We start from the raw sequence: 19,241 nt of genomic DNA, 5'->3' as shown, positions 1-19,241 counted from the left end.
ATCTGATGTGAAGAACCATCTCCGCATCCGGAAGCACCTCAAAACCTTCCTCTTTGCTTCTGCTTTCTCTCCCCTTCTCCCTGGCTAATCACTGAAACTGCACTGAATCTGCAACTGGGCCACTCACCAAACTCGGTCCGTGGCCCAGCCTCTCTCCCCTGCCCTACCTCCCTGGCAACCCCTGCACTACGGGACTGTCTCTGTATCCCTACAGCCCCCCTTTCCCAGCACTTGTCTGCACTTATCTTGCACTTGCCACCAGCTGGCCCTTATTAATTATCTTGTATTTACTAACCCTGACTGCACTTTCCCCTCTCCCTTTCCCCCTTGCACTTTTCCCTTCCCCTCTACCCATGCACTTGCGCGATCTGAATGACACTTGGCCTAGTAGGATCGTTGTCTGTCTCCCCTTGTTTCCCTCCCCTGCCTCATCGCGCCTTGAAACACTTGTGTATAGGCGCGTTACAAATGCCATATCATATCATGTGTGGGTGAGAAAGAATTGAGGGTGTTGCATCCCTCCCCAGGGAGCCCTTTACTTTTCTAATTAACTCTCAGTTTTGATATCCACTGGGCACCAAAGGATGAGCATGTGCCCAATGCACTTTGCACGGATGAAGACAAAGCTATAAGGGCAAGCTCATGAGCGAGGCGCTTGTATTGTGAACACATTTTTTTTTAAAGTAATACTTAGTTGGTAAACTAAAAATCATAACTTTCATGCTGGGCTTACTAGATTACATGTTGTACATATGCTGTGAAAACTCTCTTTCCCTTTGTCTAAACAAGGATTTGCTCGACCCTCTGAAAATTTGCCACCTGTTTAAGTAGAACGCCCCGCACCCAAGCATAGGTAGAGGGCACCCAGCATTGGGGATATGGCGTGAAAAATGGGTAGTGCGCCTGGGCATTCTCTCTGAATCAGCAGAGCGATAGGGATTGTCGTTGACATATTTCTGTTGGTCTGCTCACAGAAAAATGGACACGGCGGAACACAGGAAGGAAGTAGCCGTCAGATTCTGCTGGTTAGTGTGGCTGCCTGCAATCACAATACTGCTGCAACTCAAACAGCTACACCATGAATCGCTTTGCCCACTCAAACACAAACTCCTATACATTCCTGAGCAATATATCTAAAGCATTGTCTATGTTCATCTGTGGTTTTATTTTTCTATTAATATTTCTTCCTTGCCTTTATTTCGGGTCGATGGCCAAGAAGCCACAGTCCATCAATCCAAGGTGTCACCACTAGAGGTTATAATGTTGTCACTGAGATGTGAAGTAGCTGCCGCCTCATCCTTTCTATACACCTAGATCACCAACCCCAAAGGTTCACCGCATTGCTCCCGGGCATGGGTGGAGCCACGTCTGGCCCACACTTGCCTTGAGTCCGAGTCAATGTATCACCCCCCATCAGACGCTTGTGGCAGAATGAGTTGCACACCTCCTTTGCCTTCTTAAGACAGGCCCCTGGAAACACTGATAACCGTCCACAGTTTTTCTTGTCCACTACAGTAGGAGCCCCACCCCTTGTGAACATCGACAGTGTTCAGAGGATAGAACAGGGGCAATGCGCTGGTCTTGGAAGCAAGACCACGCAGGGCAACAGAGGTTTGAATCCTGTATCTGCGCTTAGAAACCAAACTCAGGTACGGTGTTAGGCACGTTATAAACAACAAAAAAATTAAATAAATAAATAAAATGTGCTGCCCAGCCAACTCCAACACATGATACATACGACATGTGCCACGAAGGTTGCAGAGATGTCTCCACTTGGTCTCTTTGCGATGCCAAGAGAATTTGCAGCAGCAGCACAGGAGATGAAAGTGGTCCATTTGCTGCTTGTTGGACTTCTTTAATGGACAAGGAGGCTCACGCGTCGTCTGCTGAAGCACGCCCCACTAAACAAAGCACACATGTACAGAGGGCCAGCAAAGTGGGCCCTGATCCGATGTCAAGGGCTTCCTTTTTCCCTAACACCCCGCTCCTTTGTCAGGATGACCCTTGTTCTATGCAAGAGCAACATGTTGTTGTAAAATTGAAAATCCATGATCTATGCTGTTTCCCTTGCAATTTGGTACAGCAGAAGGAGGCGGGTGTATCAACGACATTTTCTTAGTGAATTTGTGCAGCAAAATGCAAGGGGGTTGTTTGGGTGGGGCAATAGGAAATTGGAAGTGTGTGAGGGGTGGCTGGCGATAAGAGAGGGAAGTGGAGGGTCTCCTCCTGCATTTTGCGACAAAAATCAGTAAATAAAATGGTGGTAGAAAAAATCATGGTGAAAATGCTTCAGTAAAAACACAATCAACTCTTATTGTCATGTATACTTTGATTGGGCTCATGCGACAGTGCGCCTGCGGTAGGAGCAAGTGAAATTACACAAGTGCTAATGGTTCAGGTGCAATGTTTGTTCAGCACGTGTCTGCTTGTCCCTAACTCTATATGCTTTCATTTCTAGGGCTCTTTGTATCCTTGCCACCAGATGTGAAAGGACACCATAGGATGGGACTAGGACTAGGACTAGGTGCAGGAGGATTCCAACATGCACGCCCTCCATTTCTGCCAGGAGCAACCCCTCCATTTCTGCCAGGAGCACCACCTCCATTTCTGCCAGGAGCACCACCTCCATTTCTGGGAGGGGGAGCAGGAGGATTTCAACCAAGACCACCACCAGTTCTGGGAGGAGGAGCAGGAATGTTTGGAGGATTTATGGGTGGAGGACAAGGCGGTGGTTCATGGAGTGGAGGTGGGTGAAATGCAGCTCAACCTGTTTCACAAGTTCTCTTTTTTCATCTTTCATTGGAGACGTGCACATAACGGTCAGCTGACAAATAATGTTGTGTTAGTAGAAATACTTAATTGTGCCTCGCTCAAGTGCCTTAAGATGTGGCCAATCGTATCGATGTGGATTGGCATCTTATAATGAAATACAATACACAGGGATTCTCCATTGAAATCAGGCGTGCTTATTCAAACTGTACATTTGTCAATCTATGCCAATCTTTGGCAGTAGTGGGTGTAAAACCGAAGTTTTTCTTGTTTCTTTTTTCATATTCTGGTACATGGTTATGTTCCATGTAATTAGGGAATCTAGCTTTTATATAACTTTTGTGTCCAACTGGAATTACAATCCAGATATTATTGGAAGAAGAATTGACTCTTTTATACTCATGCACTCAAATTCTTCTCTTGACGTAAGCAAACTAAGTTGCTGCCAGAACACAGATTCGCACTCCAGATAAACCATGCAGTAACACCAAAGACATTGTTGCTGATGGAAAGGACATCATGCACAATGTCACTTGATGAAAATGTTGCTCTTGTATTAATGCAGCGCGGACGACTGCGAGCCAAGAGTATCTTCTTACTTGATCAAAGGTGCTTCACCTTCTAAAAGCAGTCAGGGGCCTTTCGGCAGCCCTTTCCTCTCAATCTCACAAGAGCAAAGCTTTTAGCACGACTGGACACCATCTGCCTGATTCAGAAAGAGTTGCCCTGGAGCAAATCTGGAGGAGCCTGAGAGCAACCTAGATCTGCACCTGCTGACGTAGGCCTCATTCACAAAGCTTAAAAATGGAGCAAATCTGCAGTTGCCTGCAGCTTCTCTGGGTTGCCTGTAAGCAAATCTTTGTGAATCACATTTGTATGTGAGCATCCAAGAGCTGTTCTGGGCATATCCAAGCTTGCTCCGGTTGTAGGAGTTGTGAACCTGGAATACGTTAGCAGTGCAAAGCACAGCTGCTCACAATCACCTTCAGATTTGCTCCAGTGCACATCCCTGTGAATCAGGCCTGGTACATTTCCAATGGATCAAGGTTTCCATTTGTTTTGAACATATCACATTAAAAATAAAGACATGGTGGGTTCATTGCTATGCCCAGATATCTCTGTTTTGCCTGGTGAGACTGAGGTCGATAAATAGAGTACCATTACATTGAGTAATACTACCCTGCTTGGAGTATTCTATAAACGCATTAGCTTATTCAATCTTGACTGGATGATCCATGAAGATAGATATCCAGCCAGGTTTGGTTTGGTAACTGAGCCTCATTCTGGGAGAGCCGGTCTGGTAAAAAAGTGCTGGTATTCATGTATAGCGGCACTCTACCGGACCGGCCGACTACAGGTTTGCCGGTGGGGCACCTGGCTTACCTCCAGCTGACTGGAGGTAAGCCAGGTGCCCCACCGGCAAAACGAAGCCCTCATTCGGTGCTGGTAATGACAGCAAATCTTCTCATGGAGTTGTATGGGACTTCATGAATGAGGATTTACACCATCACTCTGGCACTCGGGAATCAATGACGCCGGGTCCAGTGCCGGAAATGATATTAACAATTGCTGGTATGCTTGCGGCTCTACCGCCAGGCTACCAGCAAAGTTAGAATGAGGCCCAGTGTCTGTGTGCTTATTTTGAACTGTCAATGCAGACACTCCATTGGCTGAACCTCACTCTTTAATCTGCAAATTCTAGGTTGAACAATGCAAAGAAGTTTTTTATAGTATAAGTTGAGATACTTGTAGTTTTATCCCCTTTTAGGAAATTATCAACTCTAAAAGATATCGAGCTATTTGGGAAATAGTGGGTTTCGAGCATCCACAATAATGATTTTTGTAAGGAAAGTTGAGCTACATTAGTGTCCTTATCCTGCAATACTAGTATGATAATAATGCGTGTTATCATATAGCGCTTCACGCTGGATTGCTACCACTTCTATGCTCTGTAGCAACAGGTGTCACTATTAGCCAATTTAATAGAACTCCACCTCCCGTAGCCCTTCTGTGGGGCAGAATGAGACAACACGTTTGGTTGGGCATTGAAACTTCATGTACCAAAGGGTCATTGCAGAGTGATTTGGGTCAACAGAAAGGGCAGGAGCACGTCAAATGTGAGATTGTACTCCTTTCTTGTCCCCCCAGGCAACTATACACCGTCTACGTGAACTTTGCCCTGGATTTCTTTTTTCTCCAGCTGAAAGGTGGGACGTTCCGAAATGGAGTATGCTTAGGAAGTGAGGACACTGCTCAATCCCTACTGATGTAGAAGTACACTCCAGGCACAACACTGAAGAACATATATGCCGCCCTCACTGCTCTGTGAATAGATCCCACTCTTCGTTTTCATGGACTGCCAGTTTAGAACAACACACCATTTGGGTGAATTTACAAACACTTGAAATGACCAGTTTGTTTAAAATGATCCATTAAGGCCACATTGCCTAACAAACAATAACCTTAGAAAATTACTATTTGTTTGCGAAATTCCGAATGAGAATTACTCATGTAGAGGTAATACGTGGGTAGAGATGTAATTACACTGTGGAGTCTGTAAAGAAACAACACGCCTTTTACCTTCCCTGACAACCGAGCTCTTCTGTAGCGATGATTGCATTAGACATGTACTACCCATACTCGTGCACCCATCTGCATCGCCCAGTCCGTCTATTGATGTGTTTCTTATTTCTCCTCCCTCCTATGAGATATCCTGCCCACGAAAGCACCAAGACCACCCCAGCTTATGATGATAAAACATTAAGCATATTGATTATACTGTGCTTTAACCTGGTAATCCCGACAAATATTTCAGTATGTACATTTCAAAAGTTCACTGGTGCCCTGAATGACCTCCTGATTGCAACTAGGGTGAGATTGTTGGACCAGAGAGAAGAGGTGGGCTGTGCATTAAATATCACTGTCTTGAGGAATTTCTGCAAGGTCAGGCCATCTGTATTAGCTCCCAGTTTAACAAATAGGGCCGTCTACAAGCTGGAAGCCTGAACCACATACCTGTGGCCACCTAGTCTGCTCTTCTGTCTGTGTGGCTTTGCCAATAACTGGGTACCACTCGGCTGAAGGTAGCACAGACACAGAGTTCCATGTTTGGTCATCAATGAGGTGATAAAGGCTGAGTGGGTGGTGTGACGAATCTGGTAATTGTGTTGCTTCTCTCCAGAGTGGAGCCACCCCTTTCAGGCTAGGGAGGTGAGCTTGCTAGCAAGATCCACCCCATGGGTCTGGGCAAGTGGGAACTCATGGGAGTGACTCCCCTCTTGGGGACAAGGACTTCTATTCCAGTATGAAACTCCCAGTCCTTAATACCCTTTCTGCCTATGTCGGTGTTTTTGGAAAGACTCTGGTATCTCCCGTTATGACTAAAACCAGCAAATACCCTTCTGTTACTCTTTTGGCTTTAAGCAATGCTGAAGATGGTATGAATGCCATAGTCAAAGAAGACAGACACTATTCTGTTCCAATGACTTGCATGAGAAGAAAGACTCCTACAGAGTGAGGAGAGAAACTGCGACGCCGAGGCAAGCCTCTTTAGCAGTGCCACGTGAAGCCGCAGAACCAGCAGTGGCGTATAAAAAGTGAGACCTGCTAGCTGGAGGCTCCACAGCCGGTGCTCCGACTGAACAAGATGCACTGGACAGGAGGAGGATGGAGATGAGAGGAAGACGAAGAGAGAACTGTCTTCCTTGTTGGTGTTCCCACTAGAGAGCAGTGGTAGGCCTGACGCCCAGCAATCAGTGAAGAGACCAAGCGAAACAAAGAAGTCCGGGTTTCCTTTGCTGCTAAGATGAGGACCAAGAGGGAAGCAAACACTGCCAATGTGAGAATGCCAGTGGGGGCTATGCAAGTTAGTTTCCCAGATTGCTGGAACCAACACATTTATGGAAACCAAAGAAACACAAAGAAAGAGGACTACAGTTGGGAAAGCCAATCCAGGTACGAGAACCAGAGACAACTGAACAGACACACACCCAATGTAGAGCGGAGTAAGAAGGATATGTGTGCTTTATACCAAGGCTGTGAAAGCCACGAGGGAACGAGGAAGTGACAAGAACAAGTGAAAGAGATATAAAAATTGCATACCAAGGCTGGGGAAGCCGACCAGAGTATGAGAGCAAGAATGAACTGAACGGGCACACGACCTATGTCAAATGGAGTGAAAAGAATATGGGTGCTTTATATCAGGGCTTTGAAAGCCGAAAAAGGTACGAGGAGTTGATAATAAAAGGACGGGTCTGCGTCTTGCATGCACCAATGATCCTGGAGGAGTCTGACACCTTTGGATAAAGAACAAAACTAGAAGTCTCAGGAGGCCCTCCAATACCAAGGAAGAAGATAACACATTACAAGTACAGTTGTGTTTTACTGAATTAAATCCCTAAAAGCACTGTGTGGTGACTGAAGCCGAGTCATCTACGTGTTGGGCCAGGCAGAAGCCAGCAACAGAGGCCGTTGCTATGGCTGCCTTTTTTGTGTTTAGATCTCTTAAGTGATAGAGCCAGCTAGTTGTTAGGATTCGGACTGCAGACTTTTCTTTTGGGAATTGACGAGCACCATTACTTTTAGTATATTAGGTAGGGAACCTCCTACATAGCGGTAGGGCCAGAGAATGATTCTCCTGTTATTTCAATAAAGCACCTTAAATCATGATCCAAAGTAGTCCGAGTGCTTCTTCTAGTTCACTGCAGTGGTCACCTTGTTTTAAATTGCAATTCAAACAGTGCAGTGTCAGAGGCATTGAATTCCTCAATAGTGCTTTGGTCAACAGTCTACATTATGAACTTAGTAAAGCTTGGCCAGAGTGTTCTCGGACAAACGGAGGTAGACACTGTTGTCAAAATCCAATCTGAATATCCTGAACAATTCTGGTTGAGTGACCATTGATGCCAAATGAATGTGGGGTTATAAAAGGTCTGAAGACTATGACAAACAAAACGTGAACTGGACTGCAATATAGGCTCCCCCCTTTATATGTTTCTCTTGTTCTTTCAGGGGGAAGTTCATCTGGAGGGGGAGCAGGAGGAGCAGCAGGAGCAGGAGGAGGAGGAGGTGGTGTCATTGATGGATTAGGAGAAAGACTATAGTACATACAACATGAACTGGAGTACTACAGTGATTTCCCCAATTTACACGTTTCTCTTGTTCCTTCAGGATGGAGTTCATCTGGAATGGGAGCAGGAGGAGCAGCAGGAGGAGGAGGAGGTGGTGTCATTGATGGATTAGGAGAAAGACTATAGTACATACAACATGAACTGGAGTACTACAGTGATTTCCCCAATTTACATGTTTCTCTTGTTCCTTCAGGATGGATTTCATCTGGAGGGGGCGGAGGAGGCGTTTTAGGAGGTGGTGTCTTTGGTGGATCAGGAGGAGCAGGTACAATGATCTAGCAAAGAAGAACAGAGCTAGAATCTGGACCAGATGTTAGGAAATCACTCCCAAATAATGCAGACAGCTTCTAAAACCTAGAAAACATGCTCATGGCCCCCATCCAATTAAGAGCTGATCCCATACATTTGGTGAAACTCCTCAAGACTAACCTATTGTAAGATGGCCCTACATAATGCTACGGCCCCCTTCGTGCCTTTGGAAATGTCAGTACTCACAGCTGTGGTGTGTGCTACCCACTTGCCAGACAATGTTTCTGACAATTGGAACTAGACCACCAGCTTTACATCAACATGTGGGCCAGATTATCACATTTCTGGGCATAAGTCAAATAAATGGGCGCATCTTTAGATGCATTCAGTCCGAAATGAAGGTCCTGCACCTGCAAATGTTCAGAAGGGGGGGAGGGGTAAGGGGAGGGGTACAAATCATGGCGAGGTCATTTCTGACTTTGTTATGATTATGTCGTGAAGTGTGAGGGTCACTGTTTAAACCGAGGCTGTTAGACTTGCATTCTCATCTCCCAAACACATTTTAATTTTAGCATTTCATGGAGACCAGGCATACACAATTCCTTTTAAATTGGAAAGTGTGCCTTACGGAGAATGAACACTTGTTTGTAAATCAATGGTGTATTAGACTATTTCCTTCTTTTTTCAATAATCCTTTGTAAAGGATTAACATTTGCCTCTTAGAAAGGATGCCTTTCTGCGCTTCAGGTTTAAGGAAACCAAGTGTTGATTTTTCTCAAAGTGATTACATGCCACTGACTCCTCAACGCTTGTGCATTCTTCATCACTGCACGATGAAGCAGAGAGCGCAGGATGCATGACACCACTCACACAATCAGAACAATTAGAGGTTCCTCTAGTGTTCTACCAGGATGCATCCATCTTTTGCATGCATAAGTGCATCTTCATTGAATAAAATCTTGCAAACACAATTTATTTTTTGTCCATTTTTTATTACTATTGTGCCAAATAATAGTAATAATAAGTACTAATATCAAATGAACTCTGTGTAAACACGTGTTTTCTACTTAAAATAGTGCTTCATCAAGGCCAAAAGAAACATGATAGTGTTGTCCTTTACTTAGTCCTACTTAACTCTAAATATTTCTTTGAAGAGCACTTGTTTTCCACAAACCACATGTTCTTATATTTGAAATCGCTATTGATTCCCAATAAGAGCTTTATGTTTGGCACAACAATATTTAAAAACTCAGCGATACAGCAATTCATGTTTAAAAGATATTTCTCATTCAATTTCAGTTTATTTCTGATAGTTACATCCATAAAACCATCGCAATGATCACATTTCATGAAATCACAGATTGACAATACAGCCAACAAAACACAATCTAAAAGCACACAGTAGTCCGAAAATGACATCTGCATCACACAACAGCACCATCAGATTTACAAACTTGTGATAAGCAGAGACCTCTCTGTATCTCCGCCAGGCTGTCTGTAAAAAAACAGGCAAGGGCAACTAAGACTACAGGCTTCTCTGAGTTTAACAGAAACAGCAGTGCCAGTTGGCAGGTCCTTATCCCACTCTCTCTACCCGAATACCATTAAAAACTGGGCCTCACAAGATAAAGTGAGATAAGGTCTCAGAGCTACCACACATACATTTATAATCAGAGCCCCCCACTCTATCTTTATGTCAAGCCTGTATAACTGTCCCAACTGGTAGTAAGGTTAGACTGGCTTTGGTAACGGGGGCTCTGTGCAAGGGCACAGTCACCAGTAGCAGATAATCTTCAGGCCCGCTTGAAGGGGCTAATGGTGGGTAGACCCTTACCTGAATTTTAGTCATCATTTCATCTTCCCTCATGGATGCCAGAAATTGCACAGCCCTAGCTTTTACAAGCGCCTTGGAGAGATTGTTCACATTTCCTGGATCTTCAAAGTAAGTTGTCCATGAAAGCTTATGTTGCAAGACTTTTATGTGGGCTAACTACCCTACTTTACGCCTAGCCCTTTATAGTGAAAAACACCTACGTCGAGTCAAAACACGTGTCCGCTTAAGTGTGTGAAATAAATCACCCAAAACACAAATGGACAAGATTTCTCATTTATTGCTTGAGAGTTATATTAAATTATACAAATAGTACTTACATCTCTGCACCAGCGCCTGGGTGATTGCAGTACCAAAACCCACAATGCCTGTATTAATCTAGGAGTCTTCATCAGGAGAACAGTGTGATCAGCATAGCTTAGCACTGGTAGTCTCCTGGCGCCACACAGAGGGACATCAGTGGTAGTAAATGACTCTAGATAAGGAGCAAAGGTATTTACATATAGTTTGAAAAGGATGGGTGCGAGGACATATCCTTGACGAACCACCTTCCTTACCACTAGACAATCAGAGAGTTCTCCATCTAAGCTATAATGCACACAGACCCGTGTGTTCTTATGAAGTGACTCCAGCATATGTATTAAAGGGCCTGGTAAGCCTATATCATGTAAAGATTTCCAGTGTGGCCAAAAGCTGAACTACGGTGCGTTAAGGCCATGGAGGTAGGAGAATCCAGAACCTGTACATGTTTGGCCAAAATAAGGTAAAGATTTAGGCACTGGCATACTGTACCAGTGCCTGGGCAAAAGGCTGTAAGCATGTCCCTGTTATCTACCAGCCTGTCCTGCAAGCACTTCAAAATAATGTTGGAGAAAATCTTAGATGTCCCATCTAATAGAGTTACAGGTCGATATGAGGAAGGTAAGGAATTACTGCCGTTTTTAAAAATTGGAGCAATAATTCTGGCTTTTCAGCTATCGTGGATTTTAATAGCGTTGAACGCCTGTGTCAGGAATGGTTCCCATACAACCGCCAAGGAGCAGAGTAAGTTATTCGAGATGCCATCAATTCCCAGAGACTTAAGAGGTTTCTGTCTTTGAAGGACAGTGACCGTCTTTGAAGGACAGTGACCACCCTCTCAAAGTCAGCAGGTCTAAGTTCCCCTCAATGCCCAACCACCCTGTGATGTGATCACTGGCACCACTCCGGCTCCTTGTTACGTCTTAGCCAGGTCTCCTCGAGGATATATACTTCTGCAGCTGGGAGACACCCTGTATCTAGAGCTCACGTATTCCTGGGCACAATGCACCAAAAAGCTTTGGAGTCTTATCTCTCTGATGCCTCAGACAGAGTTTCCCAGTTTCAGGTGGCAATCTCCCCTGCCCCCATCTGATGAATTGGATTTATAATCCCAGAACCATAGCCGGATTTCACTGATCTCCACAGTCGATCTTTTGAGGTCCCCTAGGAGCAGTCTTTCATGTCAGACAAACAGGTTTTATCATGGCAGATTCCCTTCCTCGTGTCTGATCCCAAGCATCTGAATATATCTTTGCAAACCCTAATGCAATCTCCAAAAGCCCTAAGCCACAGTCACTGTGTAGGCATATCATTAGTTCCGTCCCGGCGTCCTTGATAACTTTAACTCCCAGTTCGCAATCATTTCTACTGCTCCAGCTTCTCAAGCAGGCCCCAAAGTAATAGCTGCAGAGTGGATGTTAGGCTTCCCATGTATACCCTCATGTGTTGCACCTTTGAGGTTCGAGGGTTATGGTCACGTTCAGGTCTTTTATGAATTTGGAAACCAAATATCTCCCACCACTCATTGGTACAAGTACGTAATCGGTAATGCTATTAATCCGCCATTATTAAATGTGTATAATTCCCAGCCGTACGTGAAGTAAACTTACAGTTTCCAGCCCTTTAGCCTGACTGTGCCACCAATATAGAGGGTCCTGAAGTATGCCAGGTATAGTTGTTTTTGTTCACCGGTCTCTGAATGTCATTGAAACATCATGTGTACATGTCTATAATGTGAACATTCTACAAGACAATCAAGGAAGCCTCCCACTTACATTATAACCGAACATTGACTACACTGTGGTTCCTCCCTTAATCAAACTAGTGGGATTCTCCTAACTGGCAGTGAGAGCAAGCAAGCCGGTGGCCACGGCCCCTCCATTCCGTGGAACCAGCAACAATGTAGCTTTTCAGACATATGAGAAGTAACACCTGTGCATAGTAGACACCAATGAGATAATTTCATATTTCTAAAAGCAATCAGATTTTCTCTCCTTCACTGATCATTGTAGAACTAAGAGCAAGGAGAAGAATAGTGAATGTACTATTAAAAGGCGTGACGCTGAGTATTGCCTTGAAGGTTATCATTCATAAGTCTTTTTGTTCTCATTTCAGGTTCCGATGCAAATGTTGGATCAGAAGCACCAGGTAATGCCAAATAAATGGCTCCCTCATAAACCTCTATCTATGCATAGGCAGTATTCCCAGTGCTACTATACCCATGTACACAATGTAACATGTTCCCAAAGACATGAAGACAATTCCTCGCATAGTCATAGGTGCACACCAAAAGTCCCTTTTTGAAGTTCCTGTGCAGAGATGGACACTCTTCCCCACTGTGGTGTGCACCGGTAGAAGAGCTGACTTGCAGCTCCTCTACGCCTGGGTGGAAAGTGTCATCTTGGGAAGCTATTACCATCTTCCCAGTGTTATGAGGCATGAAGTATGAACGGTCATGACAGTGGCTTCTATGTAGACAATAGATTTACAATCTGTGAAGCCTTAACAATGTTCCCATTCAGATATTTTCCCTGTGTTTCATGCAGGCCTTAGGTAATATGTGTTCATCGCTAAACCTCAGCAAAATTATATTTTAGTGTTTTTAGTCAGAGAGAATTTCATTATCCCTGCGTGATAGGCCTTCCTAGCCAGTCTCCCTAAAAAGCATAGTAAATGTCTTAATAATACAATTACAAAATACATTTTAAACAGAAATGTATAATCATAATATAATACTAATACAAAATGTGCTGGACTTGTTTCTGCAAAGCTGGGCGCATCCCATGGAATTGGCACCTTGGTCGCTGGACCATTCCACCCGACACGGACCTTGGCAGCTCGTGCCAACTGGCAGGGTTTTATGGAATAGTGCAACACACCTTGACAGTGCCCACTGACAGGCTACCAGTCAAGTATTTTCTTCACCACTCGGATAAAGTGGATAATGGGCCTTTGTAGCCACCATCTAGACTTACTAAGCCCCATAGTTGTCAACTGGCCCAAGTCTTCAAGGCCTCATTTACTCAGCCCTGGCTTTTTAGCCCACATCACTGTACATGTTGGCACATGTAAGGCCATGTCTACGTTGGAAAAAACCAAACAATCCTATCATTACGTGCATGCAAAGCGCTGTGGCATAGACAACATGGGACATGATGGGAAACGTAGGGCCAGTCCTATTTATATTCCAGAAAAGGAAAGTGCATTGCATGAAAACAAATCCCCAGCTAGCTTTATGCTTCCCTGAATAAAACATTAAAAGAAAGGAGATGGCAAAGCTAAGATTTAATTTCGATTCCCTGGTTCACGACGCATAAACACAAAGAAAATGTTGCCAATGACACCATGAATGACTTCCCTCGTGACATCACAATTACCATCACCATCATTTTAACAGTGAGGTCTTTGAGAGGGTTAACATAATCACTCACATCACTCATGATATCAACACCTAGTATTATGAATGATGCGATCAATAATGACAGGTAACAGCAACAATTGTTGGACAAAGTGTACAATGACTGCCACTCTGTCGCGCATTACTGCACATCTCCCAACATATTACATCTCAGCGAGCTCCTGCAAGTACACGCCATCCCATTGCTCTAAATTACATCTCACCAGGGGCCTTCTCTTCAGTGCTGCCAACTCAGCACCACCGAGTACACGTGCCAGGGAGTGCCTGAAAAACCCTACACACAACCTGCACATACTTACAAAATCTCCTGCAATGTTCCCTTCATCGATAAACTTTGTCATGGTTTGAATGTTTTCTAAGCATGCCCTATACTCCTACAGTTCAGTCTTTAAGCACCCGCCTACTGTTGAAAGACATCGAAGTGCCAATGCAGTTGAATGTTTGATAGTGGCCATTGGTGGGGTTCAAGTAGGATGTGAATATTGGAGCTTTGATGCTATTTACTAACCCCATTCTCTCTCCTAGCGAGCAACCTCTATCCGTATGGGCCATCGGTGGGAGACAAAACTACGCCAAAGACAGACGATGGTTTCTCCGACAGAATTAAAATATCCCAGCCATTCGAATTCTACGGTAAAAAGTACGACTCTCTATATGTAAGTATCTGTTTCCCCTCCATACTTTCATACTGCCCTTTTCTTTTACCTTGGGAAACAACGAGGCACTTGGGCTGGCCTTCTCTGCAGTCCCCAGGTAGAGGGGAGTATATGATCATCCTAGCCTATATATGTTATTCCAAGTCAGACCTTTTCAGGATTAAATTTAGTAGCTCTCAGTGCTGGATTCATTGACAGGGCTATTCTTGGTGCATGTGTTTACGTCATTGCATTTATTGAATCTACGTAAGCACGGTGTCCAGACATTTGGTCGACTGAAAACTGGTCGAAAGACATTTGGTCGACGCAATTTGGTCGAAAACCAAATGGTCGAATGTTTTTTTTATTTATATATATATTTTTCGGGTTTTCTTTTTAAAAAAAGGGTTTTTTGAAAAAAAAGGGGGTTGGGGGGGACCCCCCCAAAAAAAACAAAAAAGGGGTGAAAATAAAAATAAAAAAAAAATTCGACCATTTGGTTTTCGACCAAATTGGTTCGACCATTTGTCCAGTCGACCATTTTTTTTCGACCAAATGTCTGGTAACCCGTAAACACTCTATGCTTGTACTCATTCTCGCTTTGAGAGTCCCGTTCCTTATGATGTCTTTTAATTAATTAGCAATTATTTTCTCAAGAAAGGTTTGGTTCATGCCACGCAGAGTCCCACATGTCTCTGGGTTGCAACAATCTCACCGTTATGGGACCTATCATATGCACTTACTCTCAGATCACCAGTGCAGCCGCTTCAGATACAGCCACCAGCACTGTGTCTTTTAGACCTTCTTCAGTGAAGTGACCACAGATTAATGCTTCTTTTGGCTTTCTCTCGACTCAAGACCCCACTGAGACATGAATTGGACAGTGCTTCGTGCAAGCAGCATTTATTTCTCAATTGTTATAATAATTTGTAAATACAAGCTGTTTCTACCTGTGTGTTGCCACCTCCTTTCCTTAATGTAAGGGGTTCCAAGATATAGACCACAGGCATTTGTAGTGTGTTGTATCTGTTATTTATATAGCGCTCTTTCCCCACTTCTGCAGCCCCTCAATGCGCTTTTTCCTTGGTTGAACACCCTTGGTGACCGTAGTCGATGTGGTTGGAGATTCTAGGGGAATAGCTTATATGCATATGTGCATGTTTGCCATTCTAAGACTTGGGTGGCTGGCAAGGCTCAACTGAGCAGCTCAGTAGAGGTCAGACATATGGGTGGGTGCTCATGAGGTTAGAGATAGAGTGCTGTTGTTGAGAGAGTCTATGTGAGACCAGCTATACTGGGTGGTGGTCGCTGTATGCCAGTGGCAGAGATGTTGTGGTACATCAGGTGTTTCAGTTTGGACGGCTATGTGTGAAACTAGGCCAGATGCGCCTAGCCGTAGACGTGTTCTATCGTGCATGGATGTTTGGCCGTGCCTGCAGCCGGTGTCCACGTTAGTGGTGTGAGCAATACGTAACGTAGGCTGCGAGAATTGCTTGTTTGTCTGGGTCTAGAATTAAGAGTCCTGTAGCGATGGGCCTAGGTTACCTGCTGTAGCTGGTATCAGCTCATGATAAGCAGACTAAACACAGCTAATTAACAATGCAATTTGTGTACAAGACTGAGCACAGCTAGATATGAGAGTATTGCATAGTGGGAGAGAGGCCTACACCTAACAATATAATTTGAGTACAAGACTGAACACAGCTAGATTTGAGAGTCCTGTATAGTGGGAGAGTGCTACACCCAACAATGCAGTTTGAGAACAAGGCTAAACACAGCCAGATTCGACAGTCCCGTACAGTTCACAATAGTACAACATTAGACATAAGGGCTAACATTTACAATTCTTATCTAAATGTGGCACATGCTAGTAATCACAGTTCTGAGGTAGGGTAATGTAGGATGGCAGGGTTTTCTAGAGTAAATTGCTCTACTCCCCACCCATGTCAGACTTACTTGGGTGGTTGATGCTGGTTGACGGCTGGTCGATGGCTTCACTGGCTTCCCCTGCTGACACCTGCCGACACAGTATGGAGCTGCCCTTAGCCTCAGAGCCCTTAGCCACAGGGGCTGCACGGGCAAAGGGCTGCCCTGGGAAGGTTGGTTAAGAGCAGCAGACTCACCAATCAGGAGCTTTTTCTGCGACTAGGCCAGCAGGGCCGGATGAGACATCCTATCAGAGGAGGGGGATGGGCAGGAGGCGGGAGGTGATGCGGAAGGCAGAGGAAATGCACAAGGGGCTCAGTGCTGCAAGACCACACCACCCTGATGAAGGTGGTTCATGTAGAGTATTACCTATCCGGCTGATTTATTTGGAGCTGGATACCCTCTCCGCCGAAACGTATACCATATGCAAGGGGGACATTGGCACCAATAAGTACTTTTTCCTTGGGGTCTATGAACTATCTATTGTCAGGCCTACACCTGGCACCAAGACTTTGACTACTGTCCCCCCGTCACGTTGGCACCTGTAATACAAGATGCTCTAGGCACTTGCAATCTGAGATGCTTCATTGAAGGCACCTTGGCATCTGTAATACAAGATGCTTTAGGCACTTGCAATCTGAGATGCTTAATTTAGGCACCTATAATACAAGATGCTTTAGGCACTTGCAATCTGAGATGTTTCATTGAAGGCACCTTTAATATAATACAGCATAGTCCTTTGATATTACTAATTACTTATGCTATGCTACATGATCAAGTATTTCGAACTGTTTTATGTACCAAAGCAAAAACTGTGATTTTTTGATTTCATTATAAGACCATTTGGATTTGGTTCATATGTAAACTGTCTACAAATGTTTTTTTGTTCATGTTTGAATGTTTTCCATTTTAATACAAACCACGTTTATTCACAACCTTTATTGTATGTGATTTTTCTTGTTCAACCCTCTTTTTCTTTCTGGACAAACTTATGGGGCAGTAACTTAGAGACTTAACCCATTAGTACCAACAATACCAGGGTTCCCATTCCTAAAATAGAGTTGTTTCATTCACTGACAATTAGTGGGAACAGACCTGGGCAGTAGCAGTACTAATTCTTCTGGTCTTTATAGCAAGACCACACCGGGCCTGAAAACAATATTTTCAAGATGGTTCCCAGGCCCAGGAGGGTCTGGGAAGTTGCAATACACTCACCTCATGGAGTCTGGTAAAACTAAGTCTTGACATTGTTGTAAAACCACATCGTGGTTTGCATAGGTGTGGTTATGTTATACTGTGCTTATGAGTATGTGAAGGGGTTCACCTTCTGGCTTACAGTGCTTGGGTGACTATCGAGAGGAAGACCAGATTGAGAAATCTTGGGATTATGGAAATGCACAATACAGCCAGAATCAGATGGCCCTGGATGATTGCATCAACAGAACTAAGGGCCACTAGGAGAGAATATGTCACTAGGAGGATTCACATCAGGTCCCTGTTTTACTTTGACAAATCACGTTTATCAGTGACTTAAGTCTGATGTGTTCAGTTGAATGTCATCAAGACTACAACATTCAGAACCAGTCTGGTAGATGAAGGGCCAGGATTCTGGTGTCAGGAGGTCATGTGGTCACCAGTGCTTTCAATTCCACGTCAATTATTTGGTGAACTGAATTCCAACACAGACCTTAGTTCAAACAAAGTGAAGAGGAAGGGGTACGTTGGTGGCATTGCAGTCATGAAACAAGGACTGCTGGTCTTTGGGCGACAGGGATAGTAGCAATGTGGTTTTCTTTCTGCCTGAAAGTTCAGACCTTAGGCTCAATTTGAATCTAGGAACGCAAGCGTCTATTTCTATTTGCAATGTTTGTTGGTATGTGAGATTATAACAAGGTGCAGACAAATGATTAAGCATACATTCCCACCCTCACTCTGACATCAAAGCTAGACAGGCTGACACAAACACACACACACACACACGAAAGGAGGCAAGACACTACACATCTCCCTTTCTACCAAACACATTTAAAATGCACACAGGGAAAAGAGGCAAGCCATTACAGTAACCAAGACACTTCTTCCTTATACAGGTGAACAACAATGGTGCTTTGTCAATGGGCAGACCAGTCTCCAACTACACCCCAGATGCCTTCCCCCTGGCAAACGGCAGTCCTTTTGTGGCCCCCTTTTGGGGAGATGTCGACGTTAGGCTGGGCGGAAATGTGTTCTACAGAGAGTGCTCTGACGCTCCTACCTTGAAACGAGCCTCCGACGATATCACAAAATACTTCCCTGGGATATCGTACAAGGCTTCCTGGGCTTTTGTCGCCACATGGGACAAAGTGGCGTACTTTGGGTCCAGGTCTAACAAGGTAAGTCTCAGGAGTAACATTTCAGAAATTTGCAACATGGTTATTTGTTTCTTGAATAGTAACTGACATGAGCGCTGCCTGGCCCATCTAATCTGCCTGTGTGATTGAAAACAGCAAAAATGCCCTCTATGCAGATTCCTGATGGCACTGTTCTGTGCCACCATGGGAGATATAGCAGGTGGGGATGCCTGCCCTGGTATGAACCCATGGATTATCTAAGGAGTTCAATGCCTTGGGTGCTCAAGGTTCAGAGAAAATGGTTGCACTTCCTGGGTCTGCCTCAAGAACTTGAATATTTGGTCTCCTCTCAATATCTTTTCTTTAAAAGCATCAACACATTTGAAGCTGCTAGCACTTGTGGTGATAAAACAATTGGAGGAGAATTATGGTACCTGTGGTGTCTCGACCTGCTGCGCATAGGGTGTAGCGCTGGCAGCCAACACAAACACAACTGCACACCATGGAGGTTCAACTATAACTGCTTTATTAGCATGCCGGGCGCGCTCAAATTAGTTGGGGCCATCTGACCCTTGTCCACGTAGTGCTGTGTTCCTTGTCAGGTGAATGCGTGCAATGCTACATCTCCCCCCAAAATAACATCGTCATACCCCA

At 44.4% G+C, this 19,241-nt stretch overlaps 1 protein-coding gene across 3 annotated transcripts in view; it reads left to right on the top strand.

Moving 5' to 3' along the window:
* Window positions 1-19,241, top strand: part of LOC138452259 (alpha-tectorin-like) — a 79,634-nt gene that overhangs the window by 34,638 nt on the left and 25,755 nt on the right. For 2 of the 3 annotated variants that reach the window (XM_069604959.1, XM_069604960.1), the window contains exons 3-9: window positions 2,459-2,746; window positions 7,780-7,836; window positions 7,939-7,989; window positions 8,092-8,163; window positions 12,394-12,426; window positions 14,222-14,352; window positions 18,348-18,629. In XM_069604959.1, coding sequence (XP_069461060.1) covers window positions 2,459-2,746; window positions 7,780-7,836; window positions 7,939-7,989; window positions 8,092-8,163; window positions 12,394-12,426; window positions 14,222-14,352; window positions 18,348-18,629 — 914 coding nt within the window. The remainder of the gene's footprint in view (window positions 1-2,458; window positions 2,747-7,779; window positions 7,837-7,938; window positions 7,990-8,091; window positions 8,164-12,393; window positions 12,427-14,221; window positions 14,353-18,347; window positions 18,630-19,241) is intronic. The other variant, XM_069604961.1, reaches the window with a different exon arrangement.

The sequence above is a fragment of the Ambystoma mexicanum genome, chromosome 1p (assembly GCF_040938575.1).
Source record: "Ambystoma mexicanum isolate Mex_15411 chromosome 1p, UKY_AmexF1_1, whole genome shotgun sequence".
In the NCBI taxonomy this organism is placed as follows: Eukaryota; Metazoa; Chordata; class Amphibia; order Caudata; family Ambystomatidae; genus Ambystoma; species Ambystoma mexicanum.
This window is presented reverse-complemented; position numbering and strand designations above follow the sequence as displayed.